At 37.0% G+C, this 21031-nt stretch overlaps 1 protein-coding gene across 1 annotated transcript in view; it reads left to right on the top strand.

Moving 5' to 3' along the window:
• Nucleotides 1–21031, top strand: part of LRP1B (LDL receptor related protein 1B) — a 1704605-nt gene that overhangs the window by 313481 nt on the left and 1370093 nt on the right. The window contains exon 2 of the mRNA XM_054723549.1: nt 17349–17471. Coding sequence (XP_054579524.1) covers nt 17349–17471 — 123 coding nt within the window. The remainder of the gene's footprint in view (nt 1–17348; nt 17472–21031) is intronic.

The raw sequence follows: 21031 nt of genomic DNA, 5'->3' as shown, positions 1-21031 counted from the left end.
CGGCATGGCTCAGTGGTTGAGCATTGACCTATGAACCAGAAGATCACGGTTTGATTCCCAGTCCGGGCACATGCCCAGGATGTGGGCTATTTCCCCGGTATGGGGTGCTCAGGAGGCAGCTGATCAATGATTCCCTCTCTTCATTGATGTTTCTATCTCTTTCTCCCTCTCCCTTCCTCTCTGAAATTAATAAAAATATAATTTTACAAAAGATTTATTTTGAATGAATGATTAAACTTTGTTTTCACAACCTTAATTATATACATTTTATTGGTTTCATGGGAGTAGGAAAAGAAAAAGCAAGTATTGGTAGTTGAAATATAACTTGCAGCTCTGTTATTATTTACAGCCAGTAAACGTTTGAAAATTACTTTGAGGATTCTTTTTCACAGCATTAGAATGTCTCTGCAACAGTGACTCTGCCAGCGACCCTGGTGGTCACTCCATGAACTATTTACCCAGTGAACTGTTGGTTGCATTGGCAAAATAGCCAACACAGTAATTGCAATTTAATAAAACAGTACAGCCTTTACAAGCTCACAGAATGATTATTTGAACCAGAGAAAATAGGTATTTTGTATAAAGCTATATTATACACTTATCACATTTATATATTACTGTTTTAATTTGCCTACTCCTTTTTTATGTTATTTGTTTTATTCACTTAACAAATTTTGTGTGCGTGTGCGTGTGTGTGTGTGTGTGTGTGTGTGTGTGTGTGACTAATTATTGCCCTCCCAGTGAGCCAATTTTCTATGGCAATTCAGCTGGCAGAATTTGACTTAAAAACAAACAAACTATAATTGTGAAAATGGATTAATTCTTAAGGAAAAAGAAATAAACAAGAGAAAAAGGATTCTTTTTATTTGAATGCTTATCATTCTTTTTTGGGGGGAGGATTTCCAGTTTCCTTTTTACAAATATGCTTTATTGCTTTTAGAGAGAAAGGGAGAAGGAGGAGGAGAGAAGAAGGAGAGAGAGAGAGAGAGAGAGAGAGAGAGATCAATCGGTTGCCCCTTGCACACACCCTCACCAGGGATCAAACCCACTTAAGTCCTGACTAGGAATCAAACTGGTGAACTTTGTGCCTGCCACGATGCTCAACAAATAGAGCCAAACCTATCAGGGTTGAATGCTCATCGTTCTAAAAGCACCCTCCCCTTATTATTTCTTATAAATATAATATGGAGGAGAAAATCCTGGTTAAGAACCTAAAGACATATGAAAATGACAAAGGAATATCACAGTGGAAGTATAGATAGGACTTTACTATTGGCCAAGATGTCAGTACCGTTAGTTTGTCCATTGCCAATGTTTCCAGTGTGGTCTCCTTGAACCAGGGGAGCAATAAGATAAGATTTAGGATTCCTTGAATAGTGGTTTGAACAATGAAATCATTGACGCTGTTTTAATTAGTCAAAGTTAATATGCTTTGGAGTACTTAAGAGATGAAATTATTTTTATTTATAATCTATAATAATAAAAGCATAATATGCTAATTAGAACAGACGACCTTCGGAACAAAACCGGGGCTGTGAGGGAAGTCTGGGTCCCAGGTGCCAGAGGGAAGCTGGTGCCGGCAGCTGGGGGAAGGAAGGCCTACTCTTGCATGGATTTCGTGCATTGGGCCTCTAATAAATAATAATACCCTTCATTTTTTGCGTGTTACTGTTAACAATTCACATATAATATTATATAATTTGTACAACACAGCCATGAAGTTTATACTATTAGTATTGTTTTATACATGGGAAACTGACTTAGGAATATAATTTTTACTAAAGCCATACAAATTTCACAATATGTCCAATTCCAAATATGTTTTCATTATTTCAGTTTCTTTGCCTATTGCAATAAATACTTAATGAGTTTATATATTTCTCAGAGAATGATAGTTCTTACTTAAGCCTGTGGTCTAGGGAGAAATGTAGATAACGAAACAAGGTATAAGAGCAAACTATGATAAGTATCGTGAGTACAGAAATACAGAATACTATTGAAAACCACATTGGATCAGATCTCCCAGAGATCTGACTTTTAAATTGAGACATACGGTAGATTTGCTCAAAGAAATGGGTGGGGAGAGAAGAGTAATCTAAGCAGAAGGTGGAGATCTGTCAAGGCACTGAGACAAGAAAATGAATTTTGTAGTAAAAGACCAAAAATAAGTTAATTTGCACTAGAGCCCTGATTTTTGAAGGTGAGTAGGGAATAGTGGACATAGCTTCAATCCTGAAGATTCTTTGCAATATGTTTACTAAGGTTGGACATTTATGGTAATTCTAAGTTGTTGTTTTTTTTAAAAAACATTTTGGTTAATCTTCACGTGAGGATATTTTTCCATTGATTTTTAAAGAGAGTGGAATAGAAGGGGAGAGACACAGAGAGAAACATCAATGTGAGAGAGATACATCGATTGGTTGGGAACCAAGCCTGCAACTGAGCCTGCAACTGAGGCACATGCCCTTAACTGAATTGAACCTGGGACCCTTCAGTCCACAGCCCAATGCGCTATCTACTGAGCCAAACCAGCTAGGGCAGTTCTTAAAGCATTTAAGCAGGGCTTTAAAATGATCAGTTTCAGTCTGAGAGTGGATCATACTGTGGAGAATGAGTCAGAAGGAAATAGAACTTAATGCAGAGAAGGCTGCTGTGGGGCCCCAGGCAAGAGGGGATCCTGGCTTGAATTTTGGATGTTTCAATAAGAATAGAAGAAAAGATGAGATTTTACTGCTATGTTTGAAGTAGGAAATAAAATTACCATAATTTAATGATCCAGTGTATGTATAAGTTGATTGAGAAGCAAAAGTTTAGAAACAGTGCTGTCTGTGTGTGTGTGTGTGTGTGTGTTTAAAGAAAGTATGATGAATATTGAAATAAACTCTACATAGAAAAGTCTATATACTTTTAAAATTCAATAGTTATTGTCTACCAGTAGTAAACTTCAAAATATTTGCTTTTTAACTTTTTTGATTATCCTCTATTTTCTCATACTTTAATTTAATATAACCTATGCAATTTAAATATCACCACAACTTGAACTACAGAAAACAATAATATTCTAATTCATAGTCTGGTAACATGACTTCATATGTATTTTGTTAGATTAAAGTATACTGTTTCTAAATAATTTCTTAATTATGGGGAAAAAAAAGAACATGCATTGGTATAATGTAAGAAAATGTATGCATTTATATCTCTTCCTGAAAACATTATGAGGCTTAATTTATATTTCTTTTGGCCCCTATGGCTACCTTTTCTAATTTTCTATCAACATTCAAATGTTACATTAGAACTTTTCTTTTGATTGACAATAATTATTTTTATGAAGATTGATTTAAATTTTCATGATGTGTCTACTGTAGGGAAGTACTTAATTATCTGTGTCACTTAGGAAACCCTTTGAACTTTTAGTCATATTTCACAAATAACACAAGCCCACCTCATTAGGACCATTGTCCTCAAGGATGTTAACTAATGGAGATGCTCTTCTCATATGATAGTTTGTGGGTTAGACATCTGCCTACAAAAGGGTAGCCACTCTACGAAAACCACTATCTCACCATCCTTCTCCCTCCCTACAGTGTATTTTCATACATTTTAAACACTTGTTTGATCATGGATATAAAATGAAAGGAGCTAGAAAGTTCATGTACTCCATGCCTTTGATTATGGAGAATATTATGGAAGAAAATTCTTCACAATATCATGAAAGGTGTGTGTCTATAGTGCTTCCAACCTCCTTTGTTCTTCATTCAACCTTTTCATCTGGGGTATACCTTCATGATTGCCACATGTCCATAAATGATTTCCTTTTATCTTTATCCACAAGGTTGTAAATACATAATAAGCAAAGTTTCAGTTCTTCCAGGGATAGCTGTTACCTTTATATATCTGTGAGTAAAACACATGGAATTTTAGGGATCAACCAGAAGATGGGAAAGACTTGAGAAGAATGAAGCATTGAGATCTAGTTTGGAAGAATAAGGTGGGCGCAAAGTATCAGCAGTTTAAAGTAGAATGAATACTAACAGTTTATATGAATTCCCAGTAGGTTTCTTTCGTACAGTATCTGTAGTGCGCACACATATATTTGTGGGGTGATTTGGGCTATAGTGACTTAAAGGTACTGCTGGCATTTAATGTCTATAGGTTAGTGATGCTAAATATACTATTGATGCAAAAATCATTGCTCTTCAAAATGCCAGTAATTCCCAATTTGAGAAAAATTCAATTAGTGGTTATGTGAATAGGCTTTGTGTCAGTCAGATGAGTGTTTGTGTCCTGATCTTCCCACTTTCTAGTGGGGTGATATTAAGGAAGTCATTTTACTTTCTAAAGGGTCTGATTTGTCAGATACAAACAGCATATTTTTATTAGGATTAAATGCAATACACAAATTGTTTAATTTAGCATGTGACATATAGTGAACATTCAATAACTGCTACAATTTGTGGTATCATTTTATTATCTCCCACTAAAAGGTATTTTCAAAAATCTAGCAACTTAAGGAAGAGTAAGAAGTCTTACTGAATGGTTATGAAGAGCATATTAAAATATTGGCAGTATTCAAGCCTAACAATGTGAATGTTAAAACTATATTCTAGGCAATCTTTGAAACATAAACTAAACCTCAGCTACCTGAATAACTTGGTGTTCCATTTATATGCCATGGTTTCCCTATGTGATCTTCCTTTTGTTTCACATGCCATCCCCTACTAGTCAGCTTGGCAATCTTGTGTTCTTTTATTAAAATTATTTAAAAAACACATTTTCTGGGAAGCTTCCCTGATACCTGTATCAGTTACTTACAATTGGTAGTGATATTACTCAACATACCATGGCTAAGTAAAAAGGATATTTATTGCATAAAGTAACACAATGTCGCAGGGGTCCTCAAACTTTTTAAACAGGGGGCCAGTTCACTGTCCCTCAGACCATTGGAGGGCCAGACTATAGTTTAAAAAAAACAAAAAAACTATGAACAAATTCCTATCCACACTGCACATATCTTATTTTGAAGTAAAAAAACAAAATGGCAAAAAAAAACACATGTGGCCCGCGGGCCGTAGTTTGAGGACGCCTGGTAGAGGTTAGTGGGATGTGGGTCAGGGTCACCTCTGAGTAACCCACAATATCATCCAAAACCATGGTGCTGGGCATCTTTTCACGTTGCCATCCTCACTGCGTTGGCCTTCGTACTCAGGCTTATTTGTCCTCATGCTCTTGCAATGTCTGTGACTGCTCCAGGCTTCAAGTGCTCATAACCTAAAGCAATGCAGGAGATCATGCTCCTCCTATCAAGTCTCCTTTGTTGTTAAAAGAAAACCTTTCCCAAGGGAGGCCTAGCCGTCTCCATACCTCATTTGTCATTAGTCAACATTGGGGTCCATGTCCTAGCGGCAAGACAGACTGGGAAAGCAAGCATAGGGCTTTCTGCGTCTCTGTAGTGGGAAGTGGGATTTTCCAAAAGCGGTGAAAGTACCTGTTGGATAGGTAACTGTTTTCTGCATGCCCTGTCCCCATCTTGACCCCCCCAACTTCAGCTGTCTGCAGCACGAGCTGCTCCATTTTCAGTGCTCTTTCAACACTCCAGATACACCCAGAGTAGCACCCGCTTCACATGATTGTAAGTATTTGTATGTTTGCCTACCCTTCAGCCACTTGTATGTAGAAATCCTGTTATATCGTTATATTCTCAGTGCCTATATTGGTTCACAATAAATGAGTATTAACTAAATGATTACGTTTAAAGTATTTTAAAGTAGGGAAAAATGTGATTGAAAAATATATTTTAAATTCAAAGTAGGAACATGAGATATGTAAAACTGTAGTCTATGAAGAACCATTAATGGTTAAAACACAGCATAAAGACTAGGAGATCTTGCAGCATCCCCGAAACAGCCAAAGCCGAACCATCTGCTTCATATCTCACTAAGCCTAGAGATGAGAAAAAAGATGTGAATTTTGATACCCCCTGGGAGTGGCATGAGGATCACATAGGATTTAGAGAATAGAACTTGCAAAGAAATGTCAATAATTTAGGCTTTTTCTTTTAAATTTAAGAAGGCAACCTGTCAAATTCTTCCTCTTTCTTAACAATGTAGTATATGAAATGACTCGGTATATTCATTTCAGTGGGCTTTTGAGAAAGGGCAGGTAAAAAGAAAATAGAGCATTCCCACTGCAATTTCAGAAAAGAACACAGAACTGCAAACCGTTTGTCTAATGATAATAAAACTCAAGGCAACCATATTGAATGTACCAGTGTCATTCCACTGAAAAAAAAAAAATGTCTCTTGCTAAATAAAGGACAGGTTTTTTTTATCCTGGTGGTTTAACTTGTTTCTTAGTTTCAAACAGGTTTCTGCGGAGTGCCTTATAATTTTCCATATCACTGCCCTGATAAAACCAGGAGCCTATCAATGTTTAAATGATCAAGGAAAAAAACGTTCTTCTTGAAAATTAAATGTCAGATTGGATTTGAAATGTTTACAGTGATACTTTTTCATTTGTTCATTATGATAGAAATGATAAATGAGCAACATTTCTTCCTGGGGATAATGTACTTCTTCAAATTTTCAATTTTGTCTTAGTTTTATGTAAGATGTTTTTGTAAGTACGAATTGCCATTTGCAGCACTAAAGACATTTGGTGCCTAATAGGGCATGGGATGATTGCAAATTTGGTAGCCAATAGAAAGCATAAAAATATATAATTAACTATAATTTTTCCATAATAGAAAGATATATTTTTTTGCATTTTCTCATCTCATAAGAATATACACACTCACGTCTCAATTCATGTATTTCCCATTGAAGGATGTCATTTATTTGAACATTTATGGTGTGTTTTTATAAAACCCTATTACGTGCTTCCAGGCATTATTGCTGGCTTCGGTACTATGCAGATGTATTTTGACTGTCATTTGACATCAAGGAGAAATAAAAGGCGTTTTATTTGAGTAGATAGTGTAGAAACTGATTTAGGAGAAAAAGGCCTTTAAATTAGTGTAAAATACTTGGCAGCTTGCTTGTTTCCTGATCATTTAATCAGACTTACAAAAGTGATAGGTGTTTGTGAGATGGGGGCCTGGTATTAGTTTTCTATTGCTGTTGTAACTTAGTGGCTTAAAGCAACACATTTATTATCTTACAGTTCTGGAGGTCAGAAGCCTAAATGGTATCTACAGGACTGAGTTATTTTGGAGGTTCTATGTGAGAATTCATTTCCTTGACTTTTCCAGCTTTGAGATGCTGCCCACATTCCTTGTCTCTTTGCTCTTGGCATCTTCCGCAGATTGCACCAGGTTCTGCTTTTGTGTCCATGTCTTCGCTCCTCTGATTTTTCTCTTATAAGAACCCTTGTAATTGCATTGGGCTCATTTGAATATTCCACGCTACTGTCCTAGCCTCAAGATTCTTAACTTAATCATATCTGCCCAGTCCCATGTACTGTGTATATATTCTCAGGTTCTTGGAATTAGGATGTGGTCATTTTGGGGTTACCATTAGTCAATCCACCGCAGGACTCTTATTCAAACACTAGAGGCCTGGTGCATGAAATTCATACACAGAAGGGGTTCCTCAGCCTGGCCTGCACCCTCTTCTCTATCCAGGCCTCACCAGCAGCCACTGCCGCTGCTGATCAGCCCCGCCTCTCTCTCTCTCTGAGAGGTCAGCAGTTCAGCCTGCTCGCCTGCTGTGCATGCAGCCTGGCAAACGGTCAAGCCTCTGGTCATTGCTGATGCTAGGACCCTGGCTCTTTATATATATAGATTTGAATGGTTTCTCTTAATCAGCCTTAGCTTCAGTGATAACAGAGCACTAGGCAGAGTGTATACTAATTTTAAAGTACAAGAACATGTATACATATTGTATGTGAGCACATATGTCTATAGTTTGATTAACTTTCTAAGTTATCAATAATGATTCAGCAAGACAATGGGAATTATTAATTAAAAATCATGTTACCATTGAAGTATGGTTACCATTCATTACTAATTGCCCCTTTAATTTAAGCCTGGGTGGGTTTTTAATAAAGGCTGAATTTAACATAGATAAATGACACCACAAATTGTAATACTATTTTATATAATAAAGTTTATTTTTAATACACCATGCATTTTATGAAGGAGATATGTTCCTTGGTAAACTGAAACTAGCAGGTTTGACCACATTTTACCTAACTTCTCCCACACCAGCCTCCCAAAATGTGAATAATTCAAATATGTTTTTGTATTGCTATTAAACATGGTCTTAAATGGTGAGTTTCATTCTATCTTATACTTAAAGTATTGATATTCCTAAAGAAATTATCTTTCAAAAAAAAAAAACAAAACAAAACACACCTATCATTAACATATTTGGCTAAGTTATCATTGTACAACCAGCTATTATAAAAGTGTAATTTTCAGTGTAGTTAAGAGACTCTGGAGGATAACACAATCTCTCTCAAGTTTGATTTTTAGTGTTCATGGATGCTTTAATTTTATATGGTATAATCTTTACTACTCAGGGTACTTTATTTAGCCAAGGGAGAACTTAGTTTTATTTTGGTGATTAACTAAATAAGCTATTTATTATTCTGATAAAAATGCCGAACACACTTGGGTTTTTCTTTTCCTCCTCTCTCTAAAAATAATATATAATTCTTTACATAATTTTTTTTTCATTGAAATCACCTTTTTCGGAGAAAATACAAAGGCTAGGAAGGACGCTCTGCCCTTCAGGAGCTCTTCATCCAGTAGCTATAATATACAGTAAAACAAAATGTGAGCTTTTTGGTGATTTGAATAGAGGGTGATGGAACCAGTGATGGGGGAAGAAAACGTTTATTGTGGAAGTGTTGATTAAAGGAACTAAAATGTCATTAAAATTAAGTTCTGAAAACCTGCCACAGCATTTCCCTAATACTTAGCATGTGCAAAAGTTGTACCTATTCTTGACCTTAGCTAGGATCAATATCAGACTCCTCATGGATTCAGATATTAAATGGGGACTATACCCCCTCCTTTGTCTTTAATTTGTAAATAGCTACCAGAGTTCATCCTATCTAATAAAATAATAATATGTAAATTGACCATACATCTGCTACACTCACAAGCAACACCTACCAGTCAATCAGAAGCAAGTAGGCAAATTAACCCAACCAAGATGGCAGCAGCCACAGAGCAAACAGGAGGCTTGGGTTTCCCTGGCAATGGAGGAAGCCAAGCTTCCTGCACATCCTGGCCAGCCCAGGCCTCTGCTCACGGCTACAAAGTTTCAATTATAGAAGATAAATAAATGCCAACAAAAATGACTGCAGCCACGGAGCGAGCAGGAGGCTTGGGTTTCCCCAGCAATGGAGGAAGCCAAGCTTCCTGCACACCCTGGCCAGCCCAGACCTCTGCTCAAGGCTACAAAATTTCAATTATAGAAGATAAATAAATTCCAGATACCAAGGCCTCCGCTTGGGTCTCCAGGTGACATGACCAGCCTGCAAACCACCACAGGCCCCTCACCCAGGCTGCCCCATGCCCCAAGGGAACCCCCACCCTGATCCAGGACACAGTTCAGGGCAAACCAGTTGGCCTCCACCCATGCAGCAGGTCTCTATCCTATCTAATAAAAGAGTAATATGCAAATTGACCATCATTCCAACACACAAGATGGCTGTACCCATGTGGTCAAAGATGGCTGCCTCCATGTGGATACAAGATGGCCAGCAGGGGAGGGCAGTTGTGGGCGATCAGGCAAGCAGGGGAGGGTAGTTGGGAAGGACCAGGCCTGCAGGGGAAGGCAGTTGGGGGGGATCAAGCCTGCAGGGGAGGGCAGTTAGGGGTGACCAGGCCGGCAGAGGAGGGAAGTTGGGGGCGACCGGGCCTGTAGGGAAGGGTAGTTGGGGGGAACCCAGGCCTGCAGGGGAGAGCTGTTGGGGGGGACCCGACCTGCAGGGGAGGGCAGTTAGGGGCAATCAGGCTGGCACGGGAGTGGTTAGGGGTTGATCAGGCTGGCAGGCAGAAGCGGTTAGGGGCAATCAGGAAGGCAGGCAGGCAAGCAGTCCTGGATTGTGAGAGGGCTGTCCGACTGCCCATTTAGGCCCGATCCTACCGGGATTCTAAACGGGCAGTCGGACATCCCTCAAGGGGTCCCAGAATGGAGACGTTGCAGGCTGGGCTGAGGGACACCCCCAACCCCGTGCATGAATTTCATGCACCGGGCCTCTAGTTATTTATATTTCCTTTATATGTCCCTGTAGTGTCCTGTTATGCATTAGTAGGCAGATAATTTGTTGATAAACTAACACTCTCATTAGTATTTAAATAGGACATAAAATGTCAACTTCTAAGGGAAATGGCTTAGCATTATTATAAATTAATTATGGTAAAATACCCATGCAGCTGTAAGCTACATAGTTATTCAATAGGCCCTTATTGACAGATACTAGTTTTAGTGTTTGATTTTTATAGTTCTTTATCTTAAAGATCAAAATTAGCAATTCATCATGATATTACAAAGAAAAAGTTATGTTAACTAGTCTGTGGCAACTCATGTATATTAAGTCTTTCAGCAAAGACTACTTCTATCCTACATCTGAAAATAATATTACAAATTTTATTAAAATAAGTAAATAGATGTTTCCTATAAGTGCAGCACGTCTACCATATTAAGCTTTCTCATGCCAGGATGAATCTAAACTCAGTAAACTCTATGGGCTATGATTGTCCTAATCTTTTCATGTCTTTTGGTTGTGAAAGTCTATTATTAAGAGATAGACATGGTACTAGCTTTGATCTTCTTCCTTAGGGATGTAAGTGAAACTGGCTGTACTTTCTCATAAGCTTCCCATTTTAATTACAGTGTATAACATTATGTTTCACACAATAGGAAGACATTTAAAATAAGATTAGTTTGGCTATCTCAGAAGTGTAGCATGAAGCATAAAATAGGATGAATGAAAAATATGCACACACACACAACGTATTGAGCTTCTGATTCCAGGAACTCAATCCAGTGAATATATTTTAAGATAATCACCTTGAAATACTGAAAATCCATTCATTTGAATCCTATAATCAATGCTTTTAAAAACTGACCGGGAAATGGAATATCTGGTTGAAAAATAATTAGGTGGGTTGAAGGAAGCTATTCTTAATGGCTGTTTCTCAGAGGAATAATATAAACTTTTCCCAAAATTGCAACAATGTAAATTGTCTTTAAAAGTTGGAACTTGCTTTGCACACTGATAATATAGACTCAGTAGGTAAATCCCCATAGGTCTATCTTATCTTTGGGGGTAAAAAAAATTTGAATTATGATGGATTAGTGATGGATACATATGAATACCTATTGAGGATGGGTAATTTACGTATTTCCCAAAGGGACTTTCTTCTTGAATTTTCCCAGGGGATTATTCTGTATCCATGGCCTAATGTAGATGAACGATTTGACATTAATACAAAATAAAAAGAACAAAACACTCAACTGTCAAATATATACTTTTCAATCTTAGCTGGATCCTCTGGCCTTAGAAAGAAATCCTTCCCCAAATGTCAGTGGTCAGCAAACCGCGGCTCACGAGCCACATGCGGCTCTTTGGCCCCTTGAATGTTCTAACGCCACTTCTTCAAAATAGACTCGCCCAGGCTGAAAACCGACTTCTGCACATGGGCCACAAAGTTTTAATCGCACTGTACGTGCACGCCCACACGTGGTATTTTGTGGAAGAGCCACATTCAAGGGGCCAAAGAGCCGCATGTGGCTCGTGAGCCGCGGTTTGCCAACCACTGGTCTAGTTGATTCCTTTCCAGTTCCCCAGAGCAGTTATTCTAAATCTTTACCACTCTTTCCAATTTTACTCCCTCAAATTTCAAAAGTCTTGCTTTACAGTTCTTTGAGAAAGCAAAACCATGCAAGAACACCTTAATTTTATTTCCTACCAGCTAATAATTTATCTTTTTTTTTATCCTTTCTTTTTTGCTCCCAGTATTGTTTAGGTTCTCATTGCAGCCCCATGAGTTTTCCTTAGGAAAGGGCTCCACTTTCATATCCTTCTTGAGCCCCCAGTCTCTCTCTTTCCTCAGTGGTACCTTTACCTCAGCCTGCAAGCCTATGCCATCTTTTCAGAACTCATCCTACCTGAATTTTGTCACCAGTGATCCCCTTCCTCAATCCAGTTATTGAAATTCCACATATTTTTAATGAATCTCCTTTCCCCTTGCCCTTCTCCTTTCCTATTTCTGGCTAAACTTTTTCTTCTCTGTCTCCTTTCTTGACCTATGCTTCTCTCTCTCTCTCTCTCTCTCTCTCTCTCTCTCTCTCTCTCTCTCTCCCTCCCTCCCTCTGGCCTTAGAGAGAAATCCTTCCCCAAATGTCTAGTTCTTAAGAAAGGTTTTTTATGATAAAATATGGTACAAATTCATGTGTAGGCTATTGTAATTATCCCTCCCTCCCTTCCTCTTCCTCCCTTCCTCCCTCCTACTAACTCCCCACTTTAATTTCAGCTACACCTATTCCCATGTCTTCTTACAGTTTCAGTTCTGTTCTGTGTTTCCACTTTTCATGCTTCTCCTGAATTTCAGGCTTAAATATATCACTGTCTAATGCATATTTATTCTTTTTAAACATATATATTTTTATTGATTTCAGAGAGGTAGGGAGAGGGAGAGAGAGATAGAAACACCGATGATAAGAGGGAATCATTGATCGGCTGCCTCCTGCACACCCTACACTGGGGATCCAGCCCACAACCCAGGCATGTGCCCTGACCGGGAATCGGACTGTGACCTCCTGGTTCATAGGTCGATACTCAACCACTGAGCACACTGGCCAGGAGACATATATATACTTGAATGTCTCCCAAATACATCATACTCAGGATAGTACAAAAACAGTTGGCAGTAATACATTTGAGGTCAAAACCTGAATTGAAGATTTTGACATGTAATGAAATGGTGAACAAGATATTTGACTTCAGTTTCCTCATCAAATACTGTCGTGAATCTTCATTTCACCAACACACTTGCCCACACAACCATCTCTCTCACCGGTTATTGCCATAACATCCTAGGTGATCTTCCCCCTTCACTGTACTCTATTCTCAATGCAGTAGATAGAGTGAACCTTTAACAAAAAGTGACCTAGATTGTGTCTCTCTACTCAGAACCTTCCAATGGTTTCCCATCTTGGCTTTTAGGAAAACTCAAAACCTTCATGTGCCACCCTCAACCCCCTGTTCCCCGAATCCCTGACTTCAGTTTTTCATCCTGTCACTGTTCCCCAGCACTCTGCCCTCCTCAGTTTTCCTTACTTTGCTGAGCTCCCTCTTGCTTCAAGTGCTTAGTGCCAGAAACCGAACATTGAGACATTGGTGGTTAAATGTGAAAAGGGAATCCTGAAGGCTGGTCAACCTTAATAGCTCTGAATGGTCAGAGCCATTCACTCATTGTTTAGTTGAGACATTGGTAGTTAAAACAACTCTCAGCTGTTATTCATATGTAAATTTTTGCTGATTGTCTATTATTGGAATTTCCTGCCTAAAGGATATGGGTGTATCTCAGAACCCCAATAAAAGGGATGGCAAAGGCCAGAGCAGTGAGTAGTCCTCCCACTAGAGGTGGGCTCCCGCCTGGCCCCTCATTTACCCAAATTGATTCTTTTCTAGCTTCTTTTCATTTTGATTGTGGCCTTCTCCAGAAACCGGACCTGAACGGGAACCCTGAAACACGCGGGACGTGATAAGGGATTCCACAGCTTAGCACATGACTTTTAGGACATGACCTCTTATTCAAATGGATGTCACTCTCACCTCCATATGCCTTTATTCAAATGTCACCTTCTCTGTGACAGATTCTCTAACTTATTTGAAATGTACCTTCATCCTTCCAGTCTCCAACACTTAATCCCCATCTTGTTTTACTGTTCTCCATAGGGCTTATTTCTAATATTCTATGCAATTAACTCATTTAGTTGGTTTTTGTTCCCCACTATAATGTGCCCCAGGATGACAAGAACTTCTGCTTTGTTTCCCCCCTCCCCCACCATTGTATCTGCAGTGCCTAGTGTTAACGAAAAAAAAAAACATTGAAACCTGTAAAGAATTTTAGTGAGTTTATTTGAGCCAAACTGTCGACATATGCCGGGAAGCAGAACCTCAATGAATTGAGATAATGCTCCGGAGAATGCAGGGTTACATCTGTATTTATACATTGCCATCAAAGGAGGGACATAGGTGGGTTACATGAAATTCATTGGTGACGGATTAAGGAGGTGGGATAAAGTCAAACTGTGGGAAACCCCTGGGCTTGGATAAAAAGTAAAATGATGGACACATACTTAGGTGGGTACAGGAACAATTAACATGATAATGAAGGAATTTGAAGTATCTGTCCTGGCGCCTACCACATTTGGTTGTGCCCCAGGGGCTCCAGCAAAAGAAGGAAATTACAAGTTACCCAGACATCTCACAGATATGTTATCTTAGAGGCAAAAAGGCAAATGGGCTCAGGAAAGAAGATCTAAGTTGATCTTTGTCAGGGAAGATATCAGCCCACTATAACCTGTTTGTAGTTAAATATTTAATTTTCAGACCATCTTTTGTGGTTACTTTAGGTCTCTGAGTTTTCAAGACTGCCACACAGGCCTCCCCTGAGCTTGTCAGGTTAGCAGGTGGCTTCTTTCGTTCACACTAGTAGTAGAAGCTCAATAATAATTGCTAAAAAAAAAAGAGAAAGAAATGTACAAATTAAGATATCAGAGGTGGGAATTTTTAGCTAAAAAGCACTATAAATATATTAATTATTTCCTCTATTATCTCTACTATTATTATTTTGCACCCACATGACTACACATTTAAACACACACACACAAACAGAATTTGTTTCTATGTCCTACCTTGGTTTCGAGATACTATCTAATCAGTTTCTGAGGCTATTTACTTTGAGACATCTTAAAGCTTTTCAACCATTTTATTCACCAATTTTAACTCTTACATTATGTGGAGCAGAATATTCATTTTAGTTCCTACTACTTTAGCTCAATCATCTTGAACTTGTCTCTAGATAATTACAATAGCCTGCACATGAATTTGTACCATATTTTATCTTAAAAAACCTTTCTTAAGTACTTTTTCATGGCTTCAAATGATCTACAAAATACTTTCTACAGTAATTAAGCTCCTTCATTACTGACCCTGACCTATGTTTTTGTGGTGCTATTTTCCAACACGATAAATTGTTCTTTATGGTTCTTTTTATTTCTTTTTACTTCCAGTTAGAACTTATTGATTATTCACTGAGTCAGGCACTATGCAGTGGCATTTAGCAAGGTACTATCTCTTTTCCCCTCTCCTCATAGCAATTTGTTATAGTTTGGGAGGAATGAAGGAAGAGAAAACTTGGCATTTGAGATCATACATCAAATGCACAGTAGCTATAGGTACATTGAAAATGTATTCTGATTTTTTTGGGACAGACTTGGTTTATACATTTTGTCCTGGTATAATTATTACTAAATTTTTCTTTACTATCAGAACTCATCCTTGTTTGCTGATAGATTATAGCATCTCTTTATAAGCAAAATAACTTGAAGTTTTACCCTGTTATGAACTATAGAAGTTATGGGCTTTCTAAGCAACATTTAGGTTCCCCTCCCTTAGCACTGGAACATACTGATACATATGACATAATGTTTGGTGGAGAAAACCCAGGTTAGATAAACTGAATGCCATCTTCATTTTAGTAGAAAACTTTTATTTGTCTCAAATACATTTTAATAGCTACTGACTTAGCAATTTTTTTTTTCACATCCTTGTCAGGAGTGTCCTATATTTACCCTTCATTTATTCATATTCTTCCCATCTTTAAAGTTATGCTTACATCCCAAAACTATTTTTTGATTCATCTCTATCTCTCTCCACTTGTGGTCTCTCCTTTTAGCAGCTATTTTTTTTTTTATCATTTAGTTGGCAACATTTTGTATACAAAGTACTTTTCTTTATTCCTGGATCTGTTGGTACAGTAGTCTGCTGGATCCTTGAAGGCAAAGCATCTTTGATTCTTTAGCACTGAGTATAGGGCCAAATACAGAATATAGTCAAGAACTTAACTGTTTTATGTAAAAAACAGCAATATGATAGCAGTGGAATGGAGTGTGGCATTGATGGTAGATGTGTTGAAAAATAAATTAGGATAAGATAATATTAATTTTCAGGAAATATCTATAGTTTATACCAATGTCTATAGATTAACGATATGTTGTGGTTTGTAATGTATATTTAATGAAAGTTATGTTGTGATGGGAGGAAAGACATTGAGTAAGAGAACAGAAAGGTATACCATATTTTATCAAACCATTGCAGGGAAGATCATCATCCTTTTGTAATTGCTAAGGTAAAAGTACCAATTAAGTTATGGCCCAATGTTTTCATATCATTTATAAATTTCATTTGATATATATTGAAATACCTATTTATTTATGGATTTTAAAAATATTTGAATCATCACTGTATATTCACAACAAAAGTGTAAGTGATATCAAAGGAGGTGTTCTTAGCACTCCATTACATTCGAAGTTCATTGATTGTAAGAAATGTTTATTTTCCGTTTAAAATGTAAAAGTTAAATATTTTTATTGAATTGATTTATAGTGTATAAGTAAGTATATTGCAAAGAAACAACATCTGATGAGTTTGCTAGGATATGAAGAAGGCCCTAAATATTCTAAAACATAAAGGGAAAATAATGGGCATTTTGGCTGTGGTTGCAGAAATCTGAGTTTACAGCAAAACTTTATGGAAGTGTACTATCACTTTTGCTGTTCAGCAGCCGAAGCTGTCACCTGAGAAGTTTTAGCAAAATGGACAAGAAAATATTATGAGATTGGGCATCTAATTAATGTAGAGACATGAAGCTATGGCATTAGTATGGAAAGTTAAGAACTGAACACGCAGAGATGCAGTTTAGGTACACTATCGTTTATTACAGGTTTTTTTTCCCCCCCTTGGAGCAAAGGAGGAATAAAAATGTCTGTGTTCAAAATGTCAACATCTATAAAGCTCACTTGCTGGGATTCTATGTGCCTTATCCAGTTTGACAAAACCGCTAGTCATAAACATAAACAGAATTCGTAACAATTTCCAGAACAGACTGTGTGAGACTACATCAAAGTCAATTCTCTCAATAAGGTGGACTTGAGCTGAGTGGCAATCATTAAGAAAATTATTGGCTTAGCTTTGCAGCTGAACAGAAAATGTGGATCACACTCATGTACCTTTTATGTATTGCTTTCTCACATTTCATCTTTGTACTGCTCTTGTGTTCATGTTCAGATCAGTCATATTTTATTTTGAAACATTTTCATTTTCAGATCAGCAGTCCTGTGGTCCTGGTGAATTTCTTTGCCACGATCATGTGACTTGTGTCTCCCCGAGCTGGCTGTGTGATGGGGACCCTGACTGCCCTGATGATTCAGACGAGTCTTTAGATACCTGTGAGTAGAAAGGTTTTCCTGCCATTCAGATTTCCCTTACATGTGAAACGAAATGTCAGCGGTTTTCACGGATGACTGATGTTGTAGTTGATTCTTTTTTTCCACCTAGCCTGAGAAACGCAAAAACTTTTCATTTATGTTTCCTTTAAAATGACTATGTGAATGAAAGCATAAAATGCAATTTTATAGCGTGAACTGATTTATGAAGGGAAGAAGATGCAAGGTTAATTATTTCAAAGTGATTGTGTTACTGCTAGAGAAAAATGACTTACAGAGGAAAATAATCCGTTAAATCACAGCACTAAAAGGGAATAAGACCCTCTCCAAAAATTTATCTCACACACTGAGTCAGAGGAACACATAGGCATGAAAAGAGGAAAAATAGATTAATAAAAACAAACTCTAATGTAGAAATCAAATGTGTAAATCCATACAAAGGAATATTATTTGGCAATAAAAAGAAGGAAGTACTCATACATGATACATGGATAAAGGCTAAGGGGAAGGAGCCAGTCACAGAAGACCACATGTGGTTTGATTTCATTCGTATGAAATATCCCAAATTTGCAAATATATAGACATAGAGAATAGATGAGGGATGTGGTGGAAGGCAATAAGGACTGACTGTTAATGAGCATGGGGTTTCTTTTTGGTGAGATTGAAATATGCTAAAATGGGATTGCAATTATGGTTGCACAGGTATGTTAATATATTTTAAAATATTGAATTTTACATACTAAAAGGGTTGAATTGTATGTTAATTTTATCTTAATAAAGTTGTTTAAAAATGGGAATATATCTCAGTATTGTGCGTAGGGGTATAGATGGCACAGTAATGTGAAAAGAAAACAATAATAAGTGCTTTGACCATATGAAATCATATTACATATATGATTATTAAGTCATATTATTTATGATTATTAATCATATAATATGATTATATATAATGTTCTGACCATATGAATCATATTATATATGATTAAATTATATGTATATGATTTATATATTCTTTTTAAGCTTTACCCTCTCCTTTTTAAGTGTCATCTAGGAGTTCTTTCCTCATTAGCTGGAAGGATTTTCATAGCATAATCAGAATAAAAGGATAATTATTGAATGTTGGTACTGGAGGGTTGCATTTCTGTCCTGATCCTCCCAACAAATTCCTGATGGGGAAAAAAACTACAGAAACATGAGATATATTTTTGCTACCCATATGCAGGAAAGCCAGGTTGAAGGTGAAATGCCATGGAACTGTGTACTTGGCACAATGCAAAAACAGTTGAGAAAAAAATGACTGAACAGCTTACCTAGACTAATGCTGATGAAGAATAGAGAATGATGGTGTTCCCTTTGTGCTCAAGAGTGAGATGAGTAGGAGAATCAGACTGGAGAGGATTTGTGGTATAGAACAGGAGCAAGGACCTGGATGGTCAAAACTAAAGCCCTGAGAGAGAAAACCTTATAGTAAATGTCAAATTGTGTAAATGACAAATACTCTGCTACCCCTCCCTCGCTGAATTCCTGCTTCTAGAACATGGCTAATACCCAGCAAGGCCACATCAGTGGACCAGAGGTATGTTTGGCAGCTGACTGATTGGACATTTGCTCTGAATGGTCAGCGTCTCCACCACAATATTCTTAAATATTTTGAATATCTACCTTTCCCATAAAATAGACATCATCTTGGTTTTTGGAAAAGGTGGGTCCCTCAATTCAGAGATTAGGGGCTTCAGCAGACTGAGGCCTCAAAATTAGAAATCACATGTGGGTTAATAAAAACACAAATTTTTTTCTGCTTATTTTTAAAAATGAAATTCTTACCTATTCAAGACATTTTTATCAGTTTTTAAGTATATAGCTATTTTCTTCTCTAATAACATTTGATGAATTAGATTTAAAAGTATTTCTTTATTTTGGCCATTCTTATTCTATCCTCAAACATCAAAATTGCTGAATATCCTTAAAGGAAACACTAAAACTATTGTTATATCAATGTAGCCATATAACAAGGATAGAGAAAGAACTATTTTTCTACCTGGGCATTTAATCTGGACAACATATTTGGATCTACATGTAGTTAGCCTGTTTCCAATCAATGGTTTCAGATAATACCAATTGAAATCTGGACAAGCATAGAAAAAAACCTTTATAAAACATATAAGACTTTTGAATTTTAAATTCCTCAACCCAGATGTTCACAATTACCATTTTTCTAATCATAGTGCTTTGTAATGTGTTGTTTTACATCATTCATATTCACTAATATACATAAAATAATTGCAAAATTTTATGACATTAATGTACACATTCAATATGAAAGATAAATACTAAAAATCTAAAACCATGAAGACTGATTATTAGGAAGAGTGATTTTGTGCTCAGAATATGAACAAATGTATGTTGTACATTTTGGTTGGAAGTACGTGTATCTACAAATATTAGATGAAAACAGTTGAAGCAATACACTTATTTTTCCTAAATCCATTTAGCCTTTAAAATTATAAGAAAACCAATACAACATGTAATTTATTATGACATTGTAAAAGCTCTGAAATGATGACAAAATTCCCATAGGAAAAAAAGGGGATATTGTCAAGGAAGAAGAAAAGCTTTTGTTGTGAAATGCTGATGACTGAAATGCTTACAAAATAAACCTGTGTACAGAAAAACCAAGATGAGGTTTCTAAAATATGAAAACAGATAACTTTCATAATTTATATTTTTACCATTGGATATGAGAACGTATTCTTTAGCCTTATATTAAAAATGAAAGTCTAGATTTCTCCTCATTATTTGAAGTAATTTCAAGTGTCTAAATAAATGGCTAATCATCTGCAAGCCCTATGAGGACATGAGAATAGAAAATCAGGGACATCACCATCCTTCGACTCAGGGCTTTCAGTTCGGTTGTTAGTCTCGAGTTGTGTGTGACGAGAATTAAAATGGAAAGTGGGGACATTTATTTGTGAAATGAAGGCTTGGGACCACCTGTGGCTGAAAAATTTTCCTGAAAGGCACTTTTGTTTCGAAGTGTTCAACATTTAATTCCTTCTAGGATTTTCTGTTGAATGCTTAATTATACTTCCTTTCCAACAATCAGCTCCAGCTGATGTATGATATTTTCTGGGAAATTGAATTGAATGTACTTAAAACTGATTCTTTTTAAGCCAGAACTTCATTGGTGCTGCTATGTCTCCTTCCTTCCTATTACCCTATCCTACTCCCCAGTCAGAAAATAATTTAGCGGGTACATTAATTATAGATCATATTTTTGATAGATGACTCACTGGCCAACAAAGAAGAATAAAAATGGCCTTATAAAAGGGTAATTGCAACCTGGAAAGTTGTGATAATTTGCACATTGACTCTGCCCTGTCAATCTGCAAGAATTAGCAAACTTTTTCTATAAAGAACCAGATGGCAAATATTTTAGATTTCATGAATCCATGTGATCTCTGTTGAATATTATTCTTGTTTGTTAAATGCTTTAAAATAGGATGCACATTCTCAGCTTACAGTCTGTACAAAAACAAGCCAGAGGACAGAGTTGGCTGGCTGTA

This window comes from Eptesicus fuscus, chromosome 11 (assembly GCF_027574615.1).
Source record: "Eptesicus fuscus isolate TK198812 chromosome 11, DD_ASM_mEF_20220401, whole genome shotgun sequence".
NCBI classification, from domain to species: Eukaryota; Metazoa; Chordata; class Mammalia; order Chiroptera; family Vespertilionidae; genus Eptesicus; species Eptesicus fuscus.
The sequence above is the reverse complement of the archived record's forward strand: the minus strand, read 5'-3'. Positions and strand labels throughout refer to the sequence as shown.